Source organism: Rosa chinensis, chromosome 2 (genome assembly GCF_002994745.2).
Source record: "Rosa chinensis cultivar Old Blush chromosome 2, RchiOBHm-V2, whole genome shotgun sequence".
In the NCBI taxonomy this organism is placed as follows: Eukaryota; Viridiplantae; Streptophyta; class Magnoliopsida; order Rosales; family Rosaceae; genus Rosa; species Rosa chinensis.
The window spans coordinates 78,147,094-78,174,580 of NC_037089.1; the positions used below are offsets into that span (position 1 = coordinate 78,147,094).

The following is a 27,487-nucleotide window of genomic DNA, read 5'->3' on the forward strand; positions in this document are numbered from 1 at the left end:
GGTTCCAAACCCTTTAAAAAAAAAAAAAAAAAATCGATCAGTGCACCCAATAACCTAAAAACTATCCAACTTGAGTACTTGATCCTGGAAAACTTCTTAAACTTCCAACATGCAGTGGCAATCAACTGGAAAATTCTAAATTTGGTATCAAATACTCAATTAGAACCTTGGGTTTCCTGGAGTTTATGGAGTTTTATTCTTTCCATCTTTTAAATTCTCATATCTATACTTTTGGGTTTGGGTTTTGTCATCCTTCTCTATTTTGCATTTTGCTTTATTATTAATAAAAATATAAATAAGATGATGAGTGGTGGGTTCTCAGAGCGTGGTAGACTCTTCATCTTCGAGTTTGAGGGTGAGACTTGCTCTCTAAATCGTATACTTCTAAAAGCTAATATCGTCTCATCCCTTATTTATTTAATTAAAAAAAACCTTGTTTATTCCATGCTAATTGCTAAGCATGTTTAGTTGCTTATTGAGGTACATGAGATCACCCTAACGTGAATAGACAACTGTATATTATATAGCCGCGAGATAAACGATCGATCGATGCACTAATGAAATTCATTCTGGGGTAAGCTTCTATGAGTGGTAGGAAGCTTTGAATTTTGATGATCTTATTGCGACCAAATCCTCCTTCCCTCAGCAGTTTCGTCCAGTCCTTTCCTTCCCACTTAAGTTTGTGCCATCATAGTTAGATCGTACCTTACAACAAACCTGTCAATCTTTCTGTCACCATCTGGTTGTAGAACCCGGCCCATCAACTATAATGATCTTTCCACTTCTCTCCGGTATAGCTTTCCGGCAATTCTTTACGATTATAACACACTAGAAAGCGTGCCCGCGCTTTGCTGCGGGAATTTATATGTCATTGTTTAACAAAGTAATCGCATTTAAAAATGATAATATGATTGATTTTATAAAATTACACAATGGAATCTTTATGTTCAGTAATGAAGAAAAATTTTGCTCAAGAAAAAATTGAATACCAATTGTTTTCATGTACACACAAATTTTAGTTTGAACTTATTGATTATGGTGGAGAAATCCATGTAACATGGTCTAACATGTTTAGCTATATGATTAAAACATGTTACATGAATTTCTCTCACCAGAATCAATAAGTTGAAATCAAAATTTGTGTGTACATTTTACTAAAAACAACGAGTGAAAGAAGATAATGAGAAGTGTGTGATGGATGTCGGCTTCAAGATAGCGAGCTGATGATAAACCGCTTTGAGATTTCCTTCTTGTAAAATATGAGAGCTTGTTTCGATTACAGTAATGGATACATCATGTTTAACAGAAGGGTATAAATTGGCTTAATCCTCAAGTATAGAGTCATAAAGAACTCCATAAGACTCCATACTTGTTGGACAGCTAGGAACAACTATAAAATGCAAAATTCAAAGAATCACATCAATCAAACTACTTGATCAATCATGAAAATAAATTCAAGATTCAATCACCAAGAAATTGAATTAGTTTACCTTAGTATTGGACTGCTGAGGTTGATGATTTCGTTGAGAGGTTCATGTTCCCCTCTTCTTCTTTTTTTCTTTCTTCTTCTGTTTTCTTCTTCCAGATACAAAGAAAAATAGATTTATTGGTATTGATAGAATTCAAAGATGTAGCTAAGAAATTTGATTCCATGCATACTATAGGAATTACCTGCGAGGATGAGTGATGTGGGCCTTGGAATGCAGAGGATTTGTTTGTGATTTGAAGTATCAGAGAAGTTAGGAAACCAGACATGATGGTGATGTGATGGTAGTGTCAAAAAGTTAGTATGATTTGAGTTAAGATGATTACGGGGATTGCATTAGAGACAGACAAATTAGCTTGATGGATTTCTCACCAGATTCAATAACTTCAAATCAAACAAACTTTCCTTTCTTTGTGGACATGAGTTCAGGCCCTGCAAGGTAAAATAGCTGATGATCAAATTTCAGAATTGATATCACTTTACATGATTTGACTTCTAAGTATCTCGCATCTAACTATGTGTATCATTGCTGCTGTTACATGTACATACCTGTCCTAAATGGATACTTCATCTTTAATATTCAGAATTGATGTAGGATGCTCCTTGGAGCAGTCTGGAAATGAAAAATAAATAAAAATGAGGTTGAAATCTGAATGAAGAGTAGAGAATAACTGAATAACAACTATAATCAGAAACACACCTTTCCACAGATAGAATGCTATTCTGGTGGGGTAAGATGGGGCCTCTTTAATCACAGCAGTTGGCCTACATAAATTAACATTTAAACCTTAGTAGGATGAAATCTCTTGAAATAAAATCACTTTACTATAAAGATGTAACTTACTCAATACATCAAGACATTTAAAATTTTATCATACAGAGCTGTGAAAGCGTGTTTTTGGAGGCTGAGTTGCACTTATATCCTAGATAGCAAAGGAGTCAATTCTTGAACTGGAGACCATACTATCTGTTAGATGAGAAATAATACTTTAAATTAGTTATGCTTCTCATTAATAAAAGAAGATTAAAAAAATTCAATTATAGGCGAAGAGACTGACCTCCTATCAGGATTAGGTGGATGTGGACTGAAAGATTTGACAGTTTCAGTGTGCTTCATTAGAATTGCAGATTTTCATTACATTTTTGCTTCATTCATATGTTGGGGTTCTGATGAACATAGAAGCAAAAACTTTTAGGCAATTTAGTTTTATCAGTAACTAAAGATGCGAGATTAGGATTCATTTCCTTTAACCATTGAATTAGATAATAACATGAAACGAAAATAGGATGTCATCAAGGATTTTTCAGGCCTGTAAAGTATTCATACGATTTTTGAAATTGAAAATGATAGATGACTAATGGGGAAAATAAACTGCAGCAAACAACAACCTGAAAGCCGAGAAGACCATTTGGCATTTTATTGATTCTGACCTCATTAGCTTCCTCTTGAGCGTTTACAAACAGAGTCAGATCATGATCACTGTAAATATGTGGTTAGTGCCCTGTTAGTTCAAGAAACTTTGTATGTTAAACATCGGAGGTAATCAATTTTGTTTATTGAGGATTGTTCTGCAGAACAAACTAAAGAAGATGCTCAGAGTACAAAGTCAAAGTAAAATCCAAAGCATAGAAAACTTTAAATGATAATCAATTAGAAGAAACTATAAAAGAAAGACAGAACTCTAACCTTGGTCTTGTTCCTCCAAACTCAATAATTAATTAGCTAAAGCTTGATTCTAACTATTTGCAATAGTACTCAGGCTTCAAGAAGAATTTATGTAGATGATTTGACTTGCTAACATTGACCTGCAACAATCATAATTTTTAACACAAAAAACCAATTGTGCTAAGCATCCACTGACTTCACTCATTCAAAGAGAAAATTTAAATATTGTGGAAGAGAAAACTAAAGGCAGATAGCTATGCTTCTTAAAATGGAATTAGACTGGCCAATATCACTCTCCTAAACCATAAACATGAAATGAAAAATAAAACTGCTGCAAGTTTCAAGGAAGTTATTCTAACTAAATGATCTGCAGCTGCCAATATATCTTATGGTAACAAAAATGTGTTAAATTTTTAAAGCAAGAGATAACCTCTATTTAGCAAATTAAAACCAATAAATAAAAGTAAAAACAACAGAGGCCGGGACTGTACTGATATGCAAAAAATGCATGATCTTTTAGAGCTGCTTCCTCAAGATTCAAAGACTCACAGTTGGAATGCAAAAAGGTCGTTCAGATTCCAGATTCACATATTTCAAACAAAAAAGGATCTCTAACATGGATTGATTCCGCAGAAACAAATAGTGCGACTCTAAAACAAACATCAAATACATACAAACAGATAGTTCAATTCTAAAACAAATAGAAATTCTGGAGGATCAAAGATTGAAGGCGGAGTACCAAGTGTAGGATCCACTTGTTTTCTTTCAAGCAAGCGAGAGCTTCTCCTTCCTTTCTTTCTTCCCACTTTTTCTTTGTGTGTTCCACGAACAACAAAATCCGAAAAGAAAAAAGATTTTTATCAGGTCTAATGAAATAGAAACCCAAACTCTATCAAGCTCTGATGAATAGCTAAACCTGATAATCCGGAATTCGCAGTCAATCCTCTCTCTCAGGTAAGCCTATGATCCCCAAATAAAAGTTAAAGCTTTCGTGATCTGAGGGTAGTAAAATTTCGAAGATTGAGGCTTTTATTGAATGGTTGTTTTTGCTTCTCCAGTTCGTTGTTAGTGGATAGGTTGAATTCTCATACAATTTATTTTGGGTTTCAGTTTTGCATTTCTCAGTTTTGGCTGGGTGGACGTAGATACTGGGGGAGAGATGGAGCAAGACCACACTTGCTCGTAGCAGATGCTTCTGTATCAACACCCAATTTCCTTTTCTCATCAGAGAGATTTGATCAAACAACAAAGCTACTTAGTTTTGGGGTGAATTCAGGTCTTCCTTTTTTCTCATCAGCTTCTCTAATTTCATATCAGAGGGTTGAATTCATTTTTAGGTTTTCTATTCTGTGTTTATTAATACTTTATTTTATGATTGCTTCTTGGTAGTGAGACTAGCTAAGGTGATTGCAGGAAATAGGCTAATACGTCAAGAATGAGCTAATGAGTTCCATCATTCTTTTTGTGCAGAAAGATATTCAAGGGAGGATTGACAAAGAACAAGCGGTTTGCTCAGCTCACTGGCATTGGTAAGTACTCATTGAATTGAGTCACGATCCTCCTTGATATTTTCATTTCAATCCTTTCATTTTAAACAAAAGTCTTTCAATTCCGCAGGTTACAATTATGAGTTCAATTGCGTCTGAATTTGATTTGAATGTTGGAGCTTTTGGGATTAATTTGGGTTTGTCTTTGTTGACAACTACAGATGCATACAGGGAAACTCGATGTTGGATATTATGTGGCTATGAGGGGGTTCTCTGCTTTGCTTATCAGCATTGGTAAGCACTTATTGGGTATCTGATTGGTTATTTTGCAATGTGGTATGAAAGTGAAATTTTTCTGTATAATTCCATTCTTCTTGCTTTCTTATCGGTTTTTGTGGGTGAGTGAGTGTAATAGATTTGGTTACTTAATTGGATGAATAGTTATTTCTATAAGTTCAAAACTGTGGCTATGGTTAGAATATGTAACATATATATTGAGTGATGAAACAATCTTTATTCTCTGAAGCAACATTTCTCCCATGTTGTGAGAGTCATGGATAAATGTTGCTTCAGAGAATAAAGATGGTTTTTCCTTTTCACAGAGACGAAGGAGCTGGTGATAGTTTTTCTTGGAGAAATTGAGCTCATTTGAACAAATAGGAATATCCGATTAAGCTGGCACCCATTTGATCAAATTGGGGGATTTGATTGAGCAATCAGAGATCTTTGAAGGATTGAGCTCCGGGTAAGCTTCTTATGGTTTATTGGTTTTAAATTTTGATACATGCAGTTTTGGGTGGCTTTAATGAATTTAGGATCTTCAATTTTGTTTAGATTGTGAAACTCTATAATCCAAGAATACTATCAGCTTGCATAATATGATAACCATATATCTAATGGCCTTATTTAGTGATAACCATCATCATGTCCAGCCAAGTAGAGCTCCAACATAACCTAAGGTCCAAACTTCATCTGTGATAACACAAATGTTTCAATTGAAATCATTCAGATCATTAAAACACAAAGATGTAGACTTTATTAATTTTCATTGTAAACTACACCCTCCATTTATGTATTTGACTATTTTTGTGTTTCACTGTTAAATTTGAACAAAGAATAGCATGACTTACACATTATTGTGTAAGCCGCCTTTAGGATCATTGTGTTTTACTAAAGCAAAACCAGAAAATAGATGAACTGAAAACAGAAACAACACAACAGATTTTAGAGTGGTTCAGCCAAAACTTTTGCCTACGTCCACTTCGTGATCTCTCTTGAGAGATTCACTAGCACTATTAAGAATTTAGGTGTTTACAAGTACTTATTGCAGATCCCTCAAACCCCTCAGACTAGTTCTTATCTCTCTATCACCTTGACTCTCAGTTTTATGCACTTTCTGTCTTCTATTCCAGAAAACTGACTGCAGCTCCTATTTATAGGGCATAGAAGCTGCTGATACAATATACAATTAGGATTCCTAATCATAATAGACTAAGCTTTTAATACAAATCCTAATAGAACTTGAAAGACTAACTTTCCTAGAACTTATAGAAAAGCTGCGCGCAAACCTCTTTCCTTTCTAGACTTGGATTTGAATTCTGCATCCTAATTTTCAAATTGTATCAATGAGCCAAAAACACAACACACATTTCTTTCAATTTCACTTTAGACCTAACTTCCACATTGGAGTTGACTTTTAGTCCAGTTTCACAATGTTAGTAACCGAAAGAAGCATTAGCTTTCCTGCTAGCCAAATCTTAATTGGAATGGAACATATTGGCCAGTACTTGATGTTGCTTTGAAATTGTTGTTTAGTCTGGTTGGAATTGAATTAGTGTTCTATTCATATCTAGAAATGGTTTAGTCATAAACAAGTATATAAAGGCAGCAATATCTCACAGAAATCAATTTGAAACGGTTTGTATATATCTGCATTCTGTTTGTAAGATAACTTGCCATCAATCATAATTATATGTGATAATTGAGATTTGTCTTAGTGTCGGATGTTATGTGTTTATTGTTTATATACATGCTTCATTTTATGCAGTGTGATTGTGGAATCCCTGAAGGTGGTTAGCTTGCAAGGATTTGCCTCAATTTTGGAGCCTAACCTCTGCAGAATTGTGAGTCAAATTTTGACTATTTACTGATTATAGTTGAATTTTGGTTGAGACTAGATGCGGTTAGATGAATCTCTTCAATATGTTTATCAATTCAGTGAAGCATCATCTTCTTTTAATAGTTCTGTTATTCAAATACTCATGTCATTCATTCATCAAAATCATGTAACGGAATCACTTTAATGGAATTTTTCTGGAATTATATTCTACAAGGGCTTCTATTTTATTATTATTATTATTTTAAATTTTTTTTCTCTAAATAGAGATTTAGAGACAAACCTTCAAGGGCTGAAGCAAGTTCGCAAATCTGTTGTGTTTCATTTTCTCTATTTAGACCTTTGGGGTGTATTAGAACACAGAAGGTCCTAAAATTCTTGAGTTTAGTTATGGTCTATACTCAGTATTCAGATTGGTTTAGATGGATTTAGTTGTTTTGTACCAGAGGTAGTAAGTGTGTGTTTGGAAATGTCTCTGAAATGAAAGTGCTTTTGGGTTTAATGTCAAATGACTTTGGAATATGTTATCAGCATTGTTTTGCTCGCTTTGAACATTATCATGACAGAGTGGTTTAATGTCAAATGAATTTGGAGTAAGTTGTTCACAGTGACAAATTCCGCAGCAAAGCGCGGATAAAATTTCTAGTATTTACCATATACTAAAGGTGGGTTACTGTTCCTAAGCAGCTCCTTATGAACAGTGTGCTCCCGCTTTTTCCCCCGCTACCTGACCTGGATTTTACTCTATTCCCCCGCTTATGAACAGTTCGTCTCCAGCCTGTCAAGGATGAAAAGACGATTTTGTCCCTGCTTCATCTCTGTTGCCCGACAGCTGTCTACCGTCTCAGAACTCCCGCGTTTTCCTTCTCGACACCTGGTCTGTTGCTCAGTCCTATTGTGTCTTCGCTACTTCGCTGCACAGAGAAGTGGAGAAAGAGAGAGAGAGACAGCGAATGAGGTGGTACTGTTTGTTGGCCTTTACGATTCGAATTCGATCTTCCCTGTGTGAATCTGGAAGTCTCTATCTACATGGAGAGAAGCCTCTATCTACAGTAATATTTGTTATCGGGTTAGAGTTTGGGTTCTTCTTGATAACGTTCAGTCTTCCAGATTGTCAGGTTTGGTTATCGATCAAAGCTTGATGTTATTCGATGGCGGCTATTGTGAGGTTGCAATGGAAGGGAGCAGAGCAGAGGAAGACGAGAGAAGCTATTACAAAATTGGGATCATATTGATGAAAACTATACCTGAATCCAAAACTCCTTTAACCAAAACCAAATAGTGACGAACGAAGGTTGGCCTCAAAACGAGTAGGACAGGTTTGGTTTTCGGAGTGGTGGATTCAAAAAGTTTGATTGAGTTTGGGGGATAATTTTCAGCAGGAAAAAGGTAAGTGTTTGGTTTGGGTTTGTATGGATTGTTTGAAATTGTGTTTTGATTATGAAATCTATTTGTATTTGTTGTTTGCTTTACAATCTCACTATTTGTTTCTGCAATTTAGTTCGACATGTATGCAATTTAGATAGGTTTCTATGTGTGTTTTGCTTCTTAAATCCTTCATCTATAGAATGCAGTTCTGATTTTCCATTTTTTTCTTAGATTACCATTCTTCATGTCGAATAATAGAAATTCATTCGTGGATTAATTCTATATAGGTCTAATAAGTAATCGAAAAAAGCTTGGTATCCTAGTTTCCAAACAAAAATCAACCGATGTATTAAAAAGTCCGGTATGTCGTTCAGACCCAAAAAGAAGAAGAAGAAGGGTTTCTGGTGTTTTAAGAGCAAGAGAGAGAAGAGGATTTGGTTTCGACAGTACTGAATTTGTGCATTTGTGGTCTTAACGAGTTTGGCAAAAGTTTATGTGTAAGTTTTCTGCTGCTGCTGCTACTGCTTTTGTCAGTTTTTGTGTGATTTGGGTTTTGATTGGGTTTTTTGTTGTTGGTGGTTTTGAATTGGTATGGGTTTCTGCGTTTTGAGGGTTTTGATTGTCTGCTGGTCTGGGTTGTTGATTATTGATTGGAGAGGTTTCAAGTTATGATTTTAGTGTTTAGCAGTTTAAGGATTTTCATCGGATAGTAGATTTTCATCAGATAGTGGCTCATTTTTTATGGTCGATGTGTCTATTCGATTTGCTTTATTTGTGACTTTATGATTTCAAAGTTAGTTTTTGTTTTAAGATTTTGATAGAGATTGACAATTGTTTGTACTTTTATTTGAGAATATTGTTGTTAACCAAATCAAAAATGAGCCGTCATCTAATTAAAAGTTTGAAATTGGTTAAAGGCGTAGACAGCAGAGAATCAATGCGAATTGATGTTAACCAATCTCATTGGGTAATCTAAGTTTCAAGCTTTTACATATTAGTATCAATAGCAAAAATGTGTCCTTTGCGGGGTACTTCTTCAGTTTCATATTTTAATACATTGTTTCATGGCATTTAAATCTGCATAAAGGATTTTGACGAACTGTTCTGTTTTATAATGCTTTCTAATTCATTAAAGTTGAAAAATGATGAAATATCTCTGCCTCTTATTCACACGCGGACCTTGACAATTTGAAAAGTTCCAACACTTATTCCCATAAGATGAAGTTGCTATTGCTGTATGGATAAGGATCATTGTGAGGTTTGAAAAAAGGGCTTTGTTGTGTGTTTGTGGACAGGTAAAGAACAAAAACAAGGAGAATAGACATGGGAAGATATTGTTGAAAATAGGCATGGGAAGTTTTTTGTTTTTTGTTTTTTTGTGACAATAACATGTATTAAAGCCAAATATTGCTTTTAAAGTCAAAAGAATATTATGAAGATATTGAAACTACGGTTCTATCCATGAAGATAGATCGAGAGAGTCTTTTGCGTAAGCTTTCGGATATAGTCTTAGACAACTACATGTAGAATCAGTTAAAGAGTTTCTAGAACTCAATGAATTGTCAAATTATTAAAGCTTGGTTGTCCTATTTACACTTTTGTTGGGTAATAGTTTTTTTTGTTTGTTTGTTTCTCTCCCTCTCTAAATATTTCATTACTTTGCATTCACATTACACTAGTAGAAGTTAGCTGGACTGTGTTTGGCTTGATTACTAGGTTGACTCCAGGATGATTTACTTTTTACTTTTGTATTGTGATTAGTTCCTTTCAAAGATATATATTCCTGCAGCTTTATTAATACCATTAAAAGGTGAGCAATTTGGTTTTGGTTGTTGAAATTGGGTGAAAGATTGGTGGTTTTGTTTATAATTTCTTTAAGAAGATTTATAAGATTGGTGAAATTGTTTGCTTTGCTCCAGAAGAGCAGCAACAGAAATAGTACTACGTTTGAAGAGAAGATTTATACTGCTGGATGTATATCTATGATTTCTTGATACTTCCATTATTTTTTTTTTCATTTATATTCTATTCCTATGAACATGTCGTATTTACCTTCTTCAAAATTGAGTATTTGATCATAAAGAGTGAGGCTCTGGTTATGCTGTTTTGCTTTCTTTTGTTTGTGGCCGCACAACTTAAATCTGACCTGTTAAAATTTTTCTGTTTGTTATTCTGCAGATATCGGGAACAGTGAGCTGTCAAAATTTCTAAGTATTTCAGATTTAGGTACAAATGTTTGAATAATGTTATTAGGATTGCAAGTGTTAATTTGTGTGTAAATAGATCTTAATCTTATGTGGAGTTGTTTATTGTCCATTTCTATGAAACTTTGGATCATTCTGTTGTCAGATTGCAGAAGCAGTTAATTATTAAGTTGTCATCAATCTGTTCATTGTTAGTTTATTAGTTTGAACTAATGTTATCAGTTTATAAATTGATTTACAGATTATAATTCTGAAAGATAATTATCTAAATTTTTAAGTAAATTACATTGTTGAATACAGTAATGACATTGAAAATTGTATCAGGAGAAACAAAGAAAATGGTGGGATCGTGTGATCACAATCAGAATTCTGCTTCAGCAACAACTCATAAGTCAAGAAGATCAAAAAGATGGAGAACAGGTAGACATATCTGATATATTTCGAGATGTTAATTAGTATAAATAGTTTTAGCAGAAATTGTTGTCCGTTTATAGGTATAAATTAACTGACATTATTTAAATTTTGATTATAGTGTGTCAACAACAAACGGCTGAAGCTTCGCATAGTTTCTGTGGAAATGACGAACAAATTCTGCTGTAATTGCGAACAAGGATCTGTTAGTTGGTACAGCATCACATATTGATAATTCAATTATGGGAGGTACATTTTATAGAGATTTAATTTTGTGTAATTTTCTGAACATTTACAAAATAATTGCTTTTCATATGCTACAGTTTAAAGGTTTATTTATTTATTTAATATTTTTTTTAATATAACAAATTGTTGAACCGGGTTTTAACTATATCTTTAATTGACTATTATCTGCATTACATGTGCGAGGTCCACTATTTAACTTTTTAAGTTTTATGTGGAGTTGTTTGATTATGAAGTTATTGTCAATCTATTTGTTTGAGCCCAAAAGTAATTTTGGCAAAATCCTTTAGTGGGTTCGAGCCAGCGGGCCGATACCTGCGGCCCAAAAATAAAATTACTCGGGTTTGGGTTATAGCTTCGCCCATTCCGTGTTTCATAAGGAGACGAAACCTTATTGAAATCGAGTAGTAGAGATTGAACAGGAAACTTCAATTAAGAATCCTTCTAAGGTAAGGAGCAGTCGAAACCCTAGGGTATAAATACAGGGTTAAGCGGCGAAATCAAGGACCTCTCTCGAATCAATCAATCCCAGCGATTACAAAGCCTCCCCGGAGCAAAACCTTCAACCTCGTTGAAACCCGGTGATCGCCCGCCAGTCCTAGTCTCCTCGCGAGCCGACTGTCAGCCTCACCAGATCAACCCGGCGACTGTACTTCCAGTCCCAGTCTCCTCGCGAGCCGACTGCCAGTACTACTGCCACCGACACACCCAACGAAGCAAGGATAACGCCCTCGCAACCCAGCGAAGCTAAAGTCACGCTTTAGAAAACCCGTGCTTCTCTGATAGGAGCATAAATGCGACGAATATAGTGTGAAATCCCTTACACTTTTCTTAGCTATTTCCTTTAAAAAGTCAGTTTTAACTTTGTTTTCTTTTAAGGTAGTTCGTGGAGTGATTCAAGAGAAATAGAAGCTTAAAGGGAGCAATGGAGCCATGGATAATGAAGTACTGATGCAGAGAACCAAGTTTGATCAACCATTTAGCCAGAAATCACAAGGGAAATCCACGGAAATCGTTGTGCAAAACAGTTGCTGCAAAGCAGAAAACTGCAGTTTCAGAATCAGCTTTCTGGGAACGGTTTTGAGAAGCAATTCTTGCATCATTCCAGCTTCACATTTGAAGAAAGGACCAGAGATTCTTGAATAAGTGATGTTATGCTTCAACTACAGCTAAAGAACAGGGCAAAATCATCAACGAGGCAGTAGGAAATCAAAGTCGAAGTATGCTTCCCAATAAGGCAGAAACTGTCAGCTTTTCACGAAGCTTTTTGGGAGATCTTTTAAGACGATTCTCTTGGAGTTTTTCCAGAAGGTTATTGATCATTCTAGATGATATGATGTCATAGAGAACGGGGGAGTCAAGAACCATCCAGAAACTTGTCAAGAGGAAGTCGTTCCTTGTCCAAGAAGGAAGCTTCAGAGTCAGAAATTGAATCCTAGTCAAAACAGGACGGTTTTGCAGAATTTTCTTTGGACGGATTTCCAGGGAATTTTTGGGAGCTTATTGCTGCTGCAAATATGAAGGAGAGTCCTAGAATGATTCCTCAAGATTTTGGGAAGATTATTAAGGCTTGAAAATCATTTAATTATGCACCAAGTAGAGTAATCCTCAAGCAACTAGGGGAGGCTTTCAAAGCGGAATTGGAAAAGGAAACTTGGGCTGTGTATTCTATATATATAGAGCAGTAGAACACGTTGCAAAGACACCATCCTATAGCGCCCTCTTCTGCTACCAAACCCTAGCACACAAAGTCTAAAATTCCCAGTTCTTCCAGAAGGAAAACCGTGCACATCACCATCCATCTCCATCAAGCTCCTGCCGTGCCCCATCTTGAAGGATTGCCTGCATCTAAGGCTGCCTAAAAGTGAATTCGTGGCTCTCATACTCTGCTTTTTACGGTTTTTATCCTCTTGTAATCGAATACTCATGTTTTTAATTGTTGAATTTAAGATGATGTGTGGCTAGTTATTTTTGTTAGGGGCAAGGTTTGAAGCCCCAATTATGTAGAACATATGTTTGATTAAACTTAGTTTCTTGATCTGTGGTGTGGATTGGTTGTTTATCTCTGATTGATTGAAAACTTTTGCATGTGTATGTTTTATGGTCGCGAACATAGGATTTATGCATGTAATTGGAGCTAGGTTTAGAAAATAATTCACCTAATCGTCTTGTTTTCTAATCCACAAGTATGCAAGGCTTTGAACAAAAGTTGATGTTTTAAACAACTAGAAGAGCATGCTAGGTAGGCGTTCCACACTAGACTGCAACTCTATAATCAATCGTTTCCATGAGATCTTAATGCTTCAAATGTGTTGACACTATATGTGTTGTTGATAGGATAGCGTTCTATACCTTGATTGCATGTTTGATAGGCTTAGCTATTGTGCGTTCACGTAGACTAAGTAATTAGGGAAACATTAATAAGGGACATGATCTGCTCCGACTTGTTTCTTGGTTGATTTCTTTTCACACCTTAGTAATTGAAACTAGGTTAACTTAACATTGTTCGAAAATAATTGGTGGTGGATTTCCGAGTCTCTAACGTCTTCTCCATATTGTTTTTCAACTTAAAATCAAAATTGCTTTCTTTGTTTTCCTTTAATTTTCGTAAACCCTAAAACCCCCAAAACATTTATTCTTCTTTTATTTCGTTGCTTCCTCTCTTCTTCTCCTTATTCTATGGTTGTTTTCTTTTCTTTTAGTTAGTTTCTTTTTGTTTGATTGGTGTTCTTTGATTAGTTTAGATTAATTTAATTTTTTTTTTTTTTGTGATTAATTGGTTACCCTCAATCTCTGGCATCGAACGATCCTTGCTTATTCTATATTGCTAACGACTACATCTTGCAGGGTTAAATTGCGCGCTTATTTTTAGCGTATCATTCTCTCAACTTCCCAGTGATTGCTCTGCTTAGTCTACAACACTAAGTATCGATTCAGTGAACGTAAGAGACCACAACCAAAGTCCTTACCCAGTAAAGCAAAAAGTCCTTTCCCGAAAGGCAAGAGAAGAACCCTGTGACGAGGTTGGTGCTCTCCTCGTCCACAGCGCTTGAAGAAGAAGTCAGGTCAAGGGACTACCCCAACGACTGCACCCCGCGGTGCTGGCACGCCTGCGCAACCACACGCTCAAAAGAGACTGTTTGCACACCAGCTGGTTTTGGAGCCAAACATTTTGGCACGCCCAGTGGGACACAACTAGTGTTTCTTTGTGAACGTAACCATTGGGAAGTCTAGCGATAAGCCTTATCAAAAAGGCTACGCTAACTGCTCAAAACATAAGACCTCCAGTTACAGACTGCATTCTCGCGCGGACTGTCGTGGTCTTTCTGAAGAACAAGTGACGCAACGATTCTCTCATCAGCCCCAATCACCCGCTATGTCAACTGCACAAGATGAGAATCGCTCGACCGTTACTGAGGGTCAGAGCGTTAATGTTAATCAGGCCAGCGAGCCTGTCATCCCCGCCACTGTTGACACTACAGTGGAAAGTGGAGAAGAAGAGGCTTTTGTTCCAAAGCCTATCCCGGAGGGAGCGACCGCTGAGGTCAAGTTTGCGATCATCATGGAGAATGTCGAGAACCATCGCAAGAAGATGGACGCTGATTTTGCCCGAGAAACCGAAAAATCGGAAAAGCTTCTCCGCGAAATTGAGCAGCGGATGACTTTACATACGAAGAGTACCCGACAGCAGATCTCACAGTCAGAAAGTGCTGTGAAGGCACACGCTGCAGGTATCGCTAGCGGGCAGGATCAGCGTCATAAGGCAATTTTGGACGCTATAGCGGATCACACCAAGCAGATCGCGTCGAATATAGCAGATCTTCGCAAGGACGGGGACAACCTGGCAACTGAGGTGGCTATGCAGAGAGCCGAATTGAACCAAGCGAGGGATGTACTGAACAAAGCCTTAGGGGATCCTAACGCTATCCTTGGCTCTCTTGGCCAGCCATCCAGTTCAGGCAAGTACGTGCAGCCAAATCAGCGCGAGAAGACTAATCAAAATGCTGTTTCTTCCTCAGCTACTGTTGCTACTTCTCAGTCGAAGAACAAAGAACAAGCCTTGGTTATTAGTGGCAGCAAAGAAAAGACTGCTTCATCTAGCGGACACGCCACCAAGAAACACCAAGTCTCGAAGGGCGCAGGAACTGCGTCGGAACCTATGACCTTCGTCCAGTACGACAACGACGGAGCAGAGATGGTATATCAAGAATTGTCGGGAAGTTATTATGCGCTCGACCAGACTGGCGCCCCGATCAAGATAACAGCTCTGTCGAAGGAAGAGGTTACGCCTGCGGTAACTCTCCAGCAACAAGCTACTACCCACATTGTGCATATCGGGGAATGATCAACAATGGTGAACCAGGCAGCCCCTGGGCAAACTACTCACAGAAATGCGATGGCACCTCCTCCGCTTCCGGCCCAGAATATGTGAGACGTGACGAGGTAGAGGAGATGATCAGATTGGCAAACCCTAGAGCCGAGCCGGATGGGGTTTATGAGGGACCTTTCCCGCCACATATCATGCTCGCACCTTTTCCCCGAGGTTATAAGAATATCATCTTTTCTACTTTTTCAGAAGAGGACACTGAAGATGCGGCGACACACCTGGCCAGGTTTAGGGTACAATGTGGCCAATACCAGAATGATGATATCCTCAAGTGCAGGATCTTTGGCACTTCGCTGTCGGGCGCTGCCTTCAGATGGTTCTCTAAACTTAGACCAGGGACAGTGGCGGATTGGCCGGCAATGAAACTACTTTTCCGTGAGACATTTGGAAATATTGAACCTGAAGTATACCTAGCCTCTCTCACTCAGATGGCCCAACAGCCTACAGAATCGGCGGTCGCTTATCTTCAGCGCTTTCAAATCCAGAAAGCCAAATTGAATGTCATCCTACCCGAGAAGGAGTTAGTCAAGTTGGCGGTCAAGGGTTTGGAGCCCCGACAGCGAAAGAAGCAACACGGCGGCATGATTCAGTCGATGGGAGAACTCATCACGGAGGTGGGCAGTTTTGAGCATCTCCTCAGAGAGACAGATGCAAGGAAGAATGCTTCCAGAGGGACGTACGTGCCAGGTAAACACCGTACTGTAGCGGCCCTGAGCTACCAGCCGACCACTTACGACCCTTATTACCATCACAACACTGGAGAAGTGGTCCAGGACGACGAAGAGGACGAGGATAACGATATAGCAGCCTACGAGCTAACCGGGAAGAAGAACCCATCCTTGAAGCAGTTGAAGATTTCCAAGGAGCCTGTTAAGCTCAAATCGATGGCCTTCACCAAACCAGAGTTCTCGACATATACTTATGATGCCAACAAAGCTCACGAAATCCTCGACGAGATGATTGCTGTGAAGATGGTGAAGACTGATTTTGGGCCTTTTCCACGGGCAGAGCAGTTGAAGGGAAAGAAATACTGCAAGTTCCATAATTTGTGGAACCATAACACCGCGGACTGTGTAAAGCTCAAAGACCAGATTCAGGTATGGCTTAATAACGGTAGTTTGTAGGTAGAAGCTCTAGTCACAGCGGCGGCACTAGTCGACGTGGACCCCTTCCCTGACACCGGGATCAATATGGTCAATGTGGATTGGAACAAACAGCAGCGACGGACACCAACTCTGGATTTGGTTCAGAGCAAACAGAGTGATAGGTCCATCGAGGATGAAGCGCCAGCTAAGGATAGAATTGGGTCAACCAACCAGGCCTCACCCGTGATTCTGTGCTCGCGATGTAAAGAGGAATGCGGTATCCAAATACCGCACGAGGAAGTCGAACAGACATTTCTCTTTGGTTCCCTACCACCAATCAAGTGGGCCTCGTCGTCGCGGAACTATCAGTCTTCCAGTCCAAGAGAACGGGAGAAGACGGTATCACCACCATCCCCCAGAGACTCCAACTTATTCATGAAGCTAAAAGCAGCCGCAGGTAGTCCGAAACAAGAGCAGACCAAGAGCGACGGCAAAGATATCCTGACTAAGCCCTATATACCACCTGCTTCAGCTAACCCTATCAAAGAGGGCAGATGGTACACCAGGGAAAATGGCAAGGCAGTGGAGATTAGCCCGTCCCGGAAAAGGAAGTTACAGCGCAGGTTTGGTGAAGCCAAGCGCTCTCCAGAGGCTTTAGATCAGGGCCTGATCAAACCTTCCCAACTGGTCAAGTCGCCCGAACAATACCAGAAAAAGATGGAAGCGCTGGTCGCTAAACCATTGAGACCTCCCCGTGGTTTTAACAAACAAACAGATTCACTAACAGGGGCTTCAAAGCCCAGTGTGTTTTGCAGGATTACTAAGGAGCGCTCACCACCTCTTACGCGAATGGAAAATTCGCCAACTCGACGCCCGCATGTCAGGCACAGGCTCTCCCATGAAGCATCAATGGTCAAGGTTTCGGTCTTTAATAGGCTGGGGGGCAAGGACAGAGTTAGTAACACTTTGCAGTGGTGACCCAAGAAAATCCAAAGTGTGGTCATCTCTGCCTCAGAGGAGCACAGGGAACCGGAGAACCCTAGGCCAGTTGTTGTGGAGCAGGAACTCGAGCCACAAGAGCTTGAACATTGCCAGGTAAAAGGCCTCACGGAAGGGTCGTTGGTAGATTGTTTGGCTAGGCAGTTCCAAACCGATATCCCGGTCGAGGAGCCCAAGCTCGAATTGGACGATGACATGGAGGGGACTGAGACAGCTGACGTTTCTTGCAACATGGTTTATGTACTCCCCGCGAGATATGCATTGCCAATCGCTGCTCAGGATTGCGTGGAGGCAGAAGAAGAAAGTGTACAACCATTGCAGGTCACTTCAGCAGCCGCGACACCTGTAGAAGACAGGGTCTCGCCGGAACCAGAAGAGGTTCCAAACAAGGGGTTACTCATGAACTTCTCCAAGCCAACGCCAGAGCGACCGCTATACATTACGGCAGACATCGGCGGTATCAAAGTCAGCAAAATCATGATTGACACCGGAGCGGCCGTTAATGTCGCCATGCACTTGCTTGGGATCAAGCGGGAGAAAATCCAGTCCATGTCTCTTGCACTCAAAATTTCGCGGGCACTGTAACAAAAACCTTAGGGTTATTGTTCCTGCGTATTAAGGTCGGACCAGCAGAGAGGGTTTATGCCTTCTTTGTGACGGATTTCTATGCGGCCTACAGTGCATTTTGGGCAGGGACTGGATTCACCGGAGTTACTGTGTGCCCTCGACGCTTCATCAAGAGCTAGTTATGTGGAATAAGGAGACAGATACGTCGGAGGTGGTTAAAGCAGATCCCCGTCCATTCCCGGTCTCCGCAAATTATGTAGATGCCAGATACTATCTGGAGCCTATCACTCCATTGCTGGTTAGTGGCATCGATGATAAGGGCCGCCCCACAGGGGTGACGGCCTCTGAACTGGCACAGTGGGGGCTCACGCTCGCAAAAGAAGGCTTGGAAAGGCCTGGCCACGCTGTGCCCAAACCTTTAACCGATTAATGGATTACAACCTCTCGGAGGAGGGGATAGAGGCCTTCCACTCAATACATGAACGGCTGTCATCATACATGGTGGAAAAAGAGGCTTATGATCGCATCGCGACCTTAGAGGTCATTAATGAAGAACTTTCTGACCCGGAGGACGAAGATGAAGTCACTATTCAACTTTCCCCGTCCGGGCTGGACGATACACCTCCTAAAGTTAGAGACCCTACTGAGAAGGTTAATCTGGGTACAGTGGACAAGCCTATGGAGGTATCTATCAGCGCTTACCTAGAGCCTAGCGAGAAACAGAGGCTCACTGAATTACTATTAGAGTTTACAGACTGCTTTGCAGAGAAATATGAAGACATGCCCGGCCTGTCACCAGATTTGGTATGTCATCAATTACCAACTCTTCCTGACAAGAGGCCCGTCAAGCAGGAACCTCGACGAATGAATTCGGAGACCCAGATTCTCGTGAAGGAGGAGGTAGAAAAAATGCACAAGTCAGGTATTATAAGGGTCGCCAAGTATAATCAGTGGCTATCTAATATAGTGCCTGTTTGAAAAAAGAATGGTAAGATGAGAGTCTGCGTTGATTATAGAGATTTGAATCTCGCTACACCTAAGGATGTGTACCCCATGCCGGTCGCGGATATGTTGGTAGACGCTCTGGCAGGACATGAGTTGTTGTCCTTCATGGACGGTACTGCAGGATATCACCAGATTCCGGTCGCTGAAGAAGACAGACATAAGACCTCTTTCCGCTGCCTTGGCTTGGCGGGAGTTTTTGAATATGTGGTCATGCCGTTTGGCCTGAAGAATGCTGGCACGACATATCAGAGAGCCATGAACTTGATCTTCCACGACATATTGGGAAAGGTTTTAGAGGTGTTCATTGATGACGTAGTCGTCAAGTCTCAGAAGAAGGGGGACCATATCGTGGATCTCAGGAAAGTGTGTGAGCGCATGCGAAGACATAGACTCAAGATGAACCCGGCCAAATGCGTGTTTGGGATCCAGGCGGGAGACGTTCTGGGGTTCATAGTTCATCAGCGAGGAATTGAGGTCCCCGAAGACAAAGCGAGCGCAGTCATCAACGCATCTCCCCCGCGGACGAAAAAGGAATTACAGCGTCTGTTGGGTAAGATTAATTTTCTAAGGCGTTTCATCTCTAACTCTGCAGGCAAAATCCAACCGTTCTCACCCTTGCTGAGGTTACAAGGGTAGACTGAGTTTGTGTGGGAGCCTAAACATCAAGAGGCTTTCGACAGTATTAAGGCCTATTTGGCGAGCCCACCAGTCCTGGTTCCACCCAGAGCCGGGATCCCGTTAAAGCTATACATATCCGCAGTTGAGGCCTCCATTGGCAGCCTACTCGGTCAGGACGATGAGGGAGGTGTCGAGCATGCTATATTTTACCTCAGCCGCACATTGACAGACTGCGAGACAAGGTACACCCCTATGGAGAAGCTGTGCCTAACCCTGTACTTTTCAGCGTGCAAGTTGCGACACTACATGCTATCCTTTACCACTTGCATCATCGCACAGACCGACCTGGTCAAATACATGTTATCACGGCCTATCTTGAGAGGCCGCATTGGCAAATGGGTATTAGCTCTCTCAGAGTTTTCGCTCCAATATGTACCACAGAAAGCTGTCAAAGGGCAGGCCATCGCAGACTTTCTCGAACATCATCCTACGTTAGAGATACCCGCCCAAATTGGGATTATCTTTTCAACGGTTTTGCTTTTCATTAATTGTCAGAGTCTAAAATGATATTTGGGCCGAGCAAAGCGGGCTAAATATTAAATATTAATGTTGTTCATACAAAGCGAAATGGGCCTGAAGTAAGGGGCCTAAAGTTTCCGACCCGCATGGGTCAAGCAAAGCAAAAGTTCATCTAGACGAAAACTAGCGTCGGCAGCAGCTCGCTCTGCTTGTCGGACTGCTTCTCGTGCTTGGGCCAAGTTCTGAGACATCGTTTCGAAGGCTGCTAAGGGCTGTTCTATCTGAGGTTCCTCTTGCTCAAGTTGGGCAGTCACCACCACCAACTGGGCCTTTGCTTCGATCAGTTGGGCTTGGAGGTCCTGAATGTGGGTGCGAAGATGGTTCTGCGAGATCCGTAGGTCCCTAACGCGGATAGCTCAATTGCCCAAGGAGTCGCGAGATGCCTCTGCTTGTTAAGCAAGGCCGTGATAATGAGCCTGAACCTGTCTAGCCTGCGCGGTCGCGGTCGTTCTCTCATTAATCCGTGCCGGGAGGTTTTGTAGAAGTTCGTATATCTCGACAAATTCAGCTTCAGTGATAATGCGCTCGCGGCGAAGCACCATCAAATATTCTTGAGCTCTGGCGGGCGCACCCGCAGTAAAATGTCAGGACCCAGAAGTGGCTGCATACCATCCCTCGCTTCGTCTATAACTCCTGGAGGAGCCACTTCGAGTACGCGAACCAGCCTTTCCAGCCTATTAGGAGGCTCGGGAAGAGGAACGTTAACAATAGCATTAGCGTCAGCAGCAGCCGCAGCAGGGACTTCCTGAGGCTCGACGATGGGGGCTGCGACCGGTTTCGGTGCTGCATTCATATCAGCTCCTACTTTTAGAACCTGGGGGGCAGGTTCTTGAGCCACCATGCCCTCACCAGCGGGCTCAGCAGGATCAACGACAGCAACCTCTTCAACAGGGACATCACTCTGCAATTGAGGAAAGTTTATCAGGATATACAGAGACAATCAGGAGATGAGGCATGGATTTTGGAATGGGGATTACCTGTGCAACTGGAGAATCATCTGCAGTTGGTATTGTTGCAGGTTCTTCAACTGTCTCACCAGGATTGGGATTAGGTGATACATGCGCTGAAGGTTGTACAACGATTGGCTCCTCAGGTGGTGCATCCGGAAGGGGTGCATTTTCTTCCGGCTCAGGTGAACTGTCCTCTATGATCTGCACAGGAATGGAGGCTGAATCGCCAACGGTGCTGATAGCAGGTGGAAGGTTTTCAGGGTCCACGGGCGCTGGCGTTTGTGAAGCAGTTGTTCCTTGGCTAGTGACTGAAGAGCCTTCCCCAGCATGTTTAGATGGCCTGCGACGAACCTGCGAAGGAAATGGTTATGAAGTTTGGACAGAGGTGTGGATAATTCCCAATATGAGCTCCTTGCTTCTTACCAATCGGTCAGCCAGTGGTTCATCTCCCTCCTAGGGGTCAGCGCGAGGGTCTGAGCGGCTGCGCTTGCGAGCTATAGCAGCTGCGACCTGTCAGAATCAAGAGGTTAGAATTTAACCCACAAAGTATGATCCTGAGGATAGAGGATTCTTACGGTTTGTGGATCGTCGTCATCAGAAGAAGAAGAATCTTCGGCTGCAGATTCAGCGAGTACTGCCTTCTGTTTTCCAGATTGTCCGGCGGCTGGGGAAGCACTGGTTGGTCGGCGGCCAGGGCGCGGCGCACTCCCCTAGTACAAATAAGTATGAGTAAAAGGGGTAAACAATGAAGGAATTGTAGAGGTTAAAGTTATGGTACTTACTTCTGGAGGAGGTTCACGAATTACGATGCCAGCCTGGGCCGGGCGAGGAGCTCGCGCCAGTCGGACCACTTGAAGAGGCCGGGGCCTAGTAGGGTCTTCAGAGAAGCGAGCAAGCATGTCAATATCGGCAGGATAAGGATTCCTCAGCTCGCCAAAGAGAGTTGCGAAGAGTTCGTCGTCTGGTTGGGTCCAGCAATTGACGGAAACTTCTTTCCACCAAATCTCATATCCCTCTTCAGTTCCGTCTACAGCATCGAGGGTCTGGGCCAAATCAGGGAGATCAACTAGCACGAGCATGCTTTGTGCCGGCGGGGGTCCTGAGGGGGGCCCGAATCTAAGCCAGGAAGTGTTGTAGTTCCAGGCGTCGTACAGAGGGACTGGTACCAATTGGACAAGGCCGAACTGGCGGGCAAAATGATTGGGAGCATAGAGCTCGTAGCTGAGTTCTTCGGCGCGATTCTGATGTCTGAGCAGGAGATCGGGCGGCTAAAAGCCAGGCGAGCGTGGTCCGGATACCGAGGATTGCCAGGAAGAAAACCATATTCGAGCACAGATGGGAATCTTCTGCCCAAAATTATGTCACATTACGGCATCTCATCTAGCAAGTACAGATAAGAAAAACATTCAGAATAAGGGGGAGACGAGTACTTGTCCTCTCGGCAGAACCATTGACCTAAGAGTTGATCGGCCGGTGGAAGTAGCGGGATATCTTCGCGGCGGAAGAATTGAAAGTAAGTCTGGATCCAAAAGTCCAAAATCCAGAAAGGGCCGGATATGTTGGTCTCAAATGGATGCATCGTCGCTTGGTACAACATGCGATAGAGGGCCCCCAGTACCGGTTGTCCGAGCCCGATGTTGCGGCCGTTGTAGAGGGCGGTTGCTAAGTAGGTCCAGGTGCCGGTGGGCTTGCAGGAAGAGGTGCAGAATATGAATTTACATAGCCAGTACTCAAGGAAAGCAATTCCTCCGGTCGCATTATGTTCCCGGCTGTAATGTGCCAACCATCTCGGGTATAAACCACTATGGGCGCTGCGACCTTGCTGGGCCATGGTCAAAGTAAAGTTGATAGAGTCAAATTGGCCATGCACATAAGGTTCGCCATCGATGGGCAGGCCAGTGATGGCGAGGATATCCAACAGAGTGGCACTCATTTGACCAAATCTAAAGTCAAATGTGTTGGTGGCGGTATTCCAGAAACAGAGGAAAGCAGCGAGAGGCGAGCGATTGCCACCACGAGGAAGATTGAAACATAGGTCAATGGTGTGAGTGATGCCTGCAGAGTTCCAGCGACCTAGATCTCGTGCCCGCGTCTCGCGATACCAGGAGATCTCCGAAACACTGATGGAGGATGGCCAATTCCCTATCTTGGCTCGGTGGTTTTGGGCACCCCAACCGCTAAAGTCTCCAGGGGTCCTTAGGAGGACTGGAATGGGCCGGCGAATAGGAAGACTGTATAGGGCGATGGCGTCGTCCGGGATAACGCCTTGCGGTGCTGGACCCAGTCCGGTGTGATGATCGGAAAAGCGAAGGAGTAGGGGTCGATGAATAGAGGTTTCAAGATGAATGCGAGCACCAATGTTGATGCCCCAAGTCCGAGCAGCCTTTTCGTTTAACTCTTCTTCCTGATCGATGATGATTTTCTTAGGGGGAGCCATTTCTGGATTGTTTGCAGAGAAGAGGTTGGCAGAAATGGTTTTTATGGGTTTAAGAGACTGGAGGGGTTTCTGATGTGACAAGGTTGCGGCTGTGAGTTTAAATAAAGGATTTTGTGAGGGAAACGATGAGACAGAAAGCGTTTCGCAAACGAAGGGACGCAACCTTCATTAATGACATCGTTTCAAGCGATCGGCACGTCTTTCCAAGTCCCCTTCAATCAGTTACGTCCCACCGGGCCTGATTTCGCGGCCTGTGGGGCAATGTTTGAGCCCAAAAGTAATTTTGGCAAAATCCTTTAGTGGGTTCGAGCCAGCGGGCCGATACTTGCGGCCCAAAAATAAAATTACTCGGGTTTGGGTTATAGCTTCGCCCATTCCGTGTTTCATAAGGAGACGAAACCTTATTGAAATCGAGTAGTAGAGATTGAACAGGAAACTTCAATTAAGAATCCTTCTAAGGCAAGGAGCAGTCGAAACCCTAGGGTATAAATACAGGGTTAAGCGGCGAAATCAAGGACCTCTCTCGAATCAATCAATCCCAGCGATTACAAAGCCTCCCCGGAGCAAAACCTTCAACCTCGTTGAAACCCGGTGATCGCCCGCCAGTCCTAGTCTCCTCGCGAGCCGACTGTCAGCCTCACCAGATCAACCCGGCGACCGTACTTCCAGTCCCAGTCTCCTCGAGAGCCGACTGCCAGTACTACTGCCACCTACACACCCAGCGAAGCAAGGGTAACGCCCTAGCAACCCAGCGAAGCTAAAGTCACACTTTAGCAAACCCGTGCTTCTCTCAACTTCCCAGTGATTGCTCTGCTTAGTCTACAATACTAAGTATCGATTCGGTGAACGCAAGAGACCACAACCAAAGTCCTTACCCAGTAAGGCAAAAAGTCATTTCCCGAAAGGCAAGAGAAGAACCCTGTGACGAGGTTGGTGCTCTCCTGGTCCACAGCGCTTGAAGAAGAAGTCAGGTCAAGGGACTACCCCAACGACTGCACCCCGCGGTGCTGGCACGCCTGCGCAACCACACCCTCAAAATAGACTGTTTGCACGCCAGCTGGTTTTGGAGCCAAACACTATTTATTGTCAATTTCTTAGATTCGATTAATGTTATGAGTTTGCATTATCATTGTGAAAGATAATTATCAAAAATTTTAGCTAAATGACATCTTTGAATACAGATATGCCATCCAATACTGTATCAAGAAGAGCCAAGAGAATGTTGAGACAATGTGATCGCGCTGAAAATTATGCTTCAACCAATGTGTTCCTTACTAGCGATGAATCTCACCGAGTCACATCACGGAACTCAAAGAGGTGGAAAGCTGGTATTATACTATATATGAAGCGTCAGTTCACTGTTACACTGTTCACAAGAGGGGTTAGAAAAGTCGCTTCTGTCCTTACTGTTCGAGTGTGATATCGAGATGGTGGAAAAGTCGTTTTCACCCTTGGTCTTCTTGCATGATCTGGATAGAGGAAAAGCTTGGTATTACAGAATCGTCAAATTTGCAAGTCGGCAACACCAAAAAAATAAAAGCTTGGTAAGGTATTTATGGACGGGAAATGAAGGAAGAGAAGATGAACAAAGACGGGGGAGATCATGGTGATCGTAAAGTGGTCGGAAGGTATTTGTTTTGAATGAGTTTTTTGCCTTTTGTTTTCCTCACACATAAGAAAGACACATTACTGAGTTGTAAGGTAACCGGTTAAAGATTGTTGAAGTTTCGTTTATGGATTGTGGGTTTGATGTCCGATTGTTGTTGTTATGGGTGAATTTTTGTCTCTTGATAGCTGGGTGCTTTTGTCTATGACAGAATAGATTGGTTCTCTATGGTCGTCTTTGTTGAAAAAATGGATATGCAGTTGTTGATTAAAATGGTCTGTGACTGACAAAAATTGAGGATTTTTTTGATTCCTCATGTAGAAGCTTGGTAATTGTTGCTGCAGTTTTTTTGGTGTTGCGTTTATGTTTGTGACAGAATACATAGCTTCAGTCTGATGTGAGGCTAGCATAGGTTACCTATGGTTTTGTTTTTAAGCTAGATTTAGAGTAGTTATGAATGAGGTGATATAATTTGATTGTTTTACAGTTTGGTCGTGCTTCTGGAATCATACAGGTTAAGACATGTATTGTAGTTTTAGGGTAGGGGTTTCTAATTGTTATTCTTTTGTTGTTAACTAATGTTGAAATTGTGTTGTTGTTTTGTTTAGGTTTTCTTGATTCTATGTGAAAGGGTGTATGCGTGATTTGGGTGCCACTGTTCTTCTGTGTATCGTTGACAATCTGTTTAACATTGTATTCTTCTCTAGGTATGTATTGGTGATTAATGGTTTTGATATTGTTTGAATGAGTTGTGATTTATTTGCAGGTACGATTTTGTACATATCTGTCTTTTGCATTCTGATTGAGTGATATATCAAAATGTCAGTCACTGATTACAATTGAATTTTGCATGAAATGATCTATTTTCAGTTTATAATTTAGAAGGAATTTACCAATTGGTTGTAAGTATCAATTTATGTATATTTTGTCAACAAATCAGTAACTCATGTGAAAGCAAACATATGTACTGAAAGATTTGAGGAGTATAAATGTGCCAGCTCTTTTTATATATCAGCTTTTGTAAAAATTGAAAACTGATTAGTCAACCCTTAAGATTACTTTTATTTAGCTTAATTGACGTAGACTTATGCAGTGATTTGCAGGAAATGAATTGCTATGCAGTAAATGTTTGGATATTGATTAATTTTGTTTATGAACATTCTTTTGTTTTGTTTGTTGTTCCAATTGAACTCTTTTTTTATGAAGTTGAGATTTTGATGATGATATTTGATTTCACAGAGTTCTGGAACAGTTTGCACTTAGATTTTTGTAATCTTTCAAATTCAGGTATGGTTGTATAAAAGACTGTATCTGATTTTGCGTGTCTGCTCTGTTTGTTTTCTGAAATTGAACATAACTTTATGTTTACTGGTTTATTTACATATTGGTTATCGATGTAGTTATGGCACTTGATATGCGGTCCAGAAGAGCAAAGAGATTATTAGAAGAGCATGATGGTGAGAATTGTAATGGTGAAGAAGAAGTGCAAGCAATGGACAATTGTCACAGACTTTGTCCGCTGATAGCTGAAACTGGAAATATTGGTTTTGCTATGCAAGCAATGCATCAGAGTAAATCAATGAAATCAAGAAATGGTAAGTAGATATTAAAAGTGAATGTATTTTAGTAGTAATGAATTCAAGCTGAATAACGTTGTTTGGATATTATTTACAGTGGCTCAGTCTCTGGTGGCAGAGAAGAATTATACTTCTGAACATTTGAGGAAACGATTTCGAAGTACTCAGCGAAATGGTGCTCTGATGCTCACTGAAAAGTCAGCAAATAATACAAATTTGGATGTTGATAATACAGGTTAAGAGACAAGTTCTACAAGAAATTTCATTGTTTTAGATTTTAGACTATGTACATAAGCTTTGTTAATTCATTTTGGCATTAATATCACCTCAGATTTTCTACATCAATTTTAGTAGGAAGAAAAAGAAAAAAGAAAAAAAAAAAATTCATGCCTGCAATACACGGACATTACTCACAACCGCTACTACTACATCTCATATCAACCATTTTACCCTGCGGTCACTAACATCCAGAGAAACCTCAAGCAACATCAAAAATTTCACTCAATCCTGTATTACCATTTTAACACGTCAAATTGTCAACCAAAACGATTCGACTTTCAGTTTCAACATGAATGGATATGGACAACAAACCCCGCAGCATAGCGGGGGCAAAAATTGCTAGTCATCTTCTACTTTGAACTTTATTTGGCTTGGCTATGAATAGTAACAACTATGAACAGTGAAACGTCTTATGAA

At 41.2% G+C, this 27,487-nt stretch overlaps 1 protein-coding gene and 3 long non-coding RNA genes across 8 annotated transcripts; 3 read left to right on the forward strand and 1 right to left on the reverse strand.

The window, feature by feature from the left end:
- Nucleotides 1–832: 832 nt before the first annotated feature.
- On the reverse strand, nt 833–2,113 carry LOC112185719. Of its 3 annotated transcripts, none has more exons than XR_005805369.1 (4): nt 2,036–2,113; nt 1,672–1,918; nt 1,491–1,575; nt 833–851 (listed from the first exon to the last, which is right to left on the reverse strand). It is a non-coding gene; the product is annotated as an uncharacterized LOC112185719 (long non-coding RNA). The 3 variants fall into 3 exon arrangements; XR_002930414.2 differs by lacking the exon at nt 833–851 and adding an exon at nt 1,339–1,390; XR_005805368.1 differs by lacking the exon at nt 833–851 and having other exon boundaries at nt 1,227–1,575.
- A 2,757-nt stretch (nt 2,114–4,870) lies between these two features.
- On the forward strand, nt 4,871–6,865 carry LOC112185717. Its single transcript, XR_002930413.2, has 3 exons — nt 4,871–4,933; nt 5,166–5,384; nt 6,687–6,865. It is a non-coding gene; the product is annotated as an uncharacterized LOC112185717 (long non-coding RNA).
- A 1,038-nt stretch (nt 6,866–7,903) lies between these two features.
- LOC121051233 lies at nt 7,904–8,506 on the forward strand. Its single transcript, XR_005805370.1, has 2 exons — nt 7,904–8,144; nt 8,411–8,506. It is a non-coding gene; the product is annotated as an uncharacterized LOC121051233 (long non-coding RNA).
- A 2,226-nt stretch (nt 8,507–10,732) lies between these two features.
- Nucleotides 10,733–27,046, forward strand: LOC112185081. Of its 3 annotated transcripts, XR_005805367.1 has the most exons (7): nt 10,733–10,747; nt 10,860–10,987; nt 24,790–25,236; nt 25,823–25,921; nt 26,454–26,501; nt 26,615–26,809; nt 26,889–27,045. XR_005805367.1 is itself a non-coding variant. In XM_040513389.1 (3 exons), exons 2-3 carry the CDS (start codon nt 26,617–26,619, stop codon nt 27,029–27,031), a joined length of 336 nt encoding a protein of 111 aa, XP_040369323.1. In that variant the 5' UTR covers nt 25,832–25,921; nt 26,615–26,616; the 3' UTR covers nt 27,032–27,046. The 3 variants fall into 3 exon arrangements, 1 of the variants encoding a protein (XP_040369323.1); XR_005805366.1 differs by lacking the exon at nt 10,733–10,747 and having other exon boundaries at nt 10,755–10,987; XM_040513389.1 differs by lacking the exons at nt 10,733–10,747; nt 10,860–10,987; nt 24,790–25,236; nt 26,454–26,501 and having other exon boundaries at nt 25,832–25,921; nt 26,889–27,046.
- The last annotated feature ends 441 nt before the right edge of the window (nt 27,047–27,487 follow it).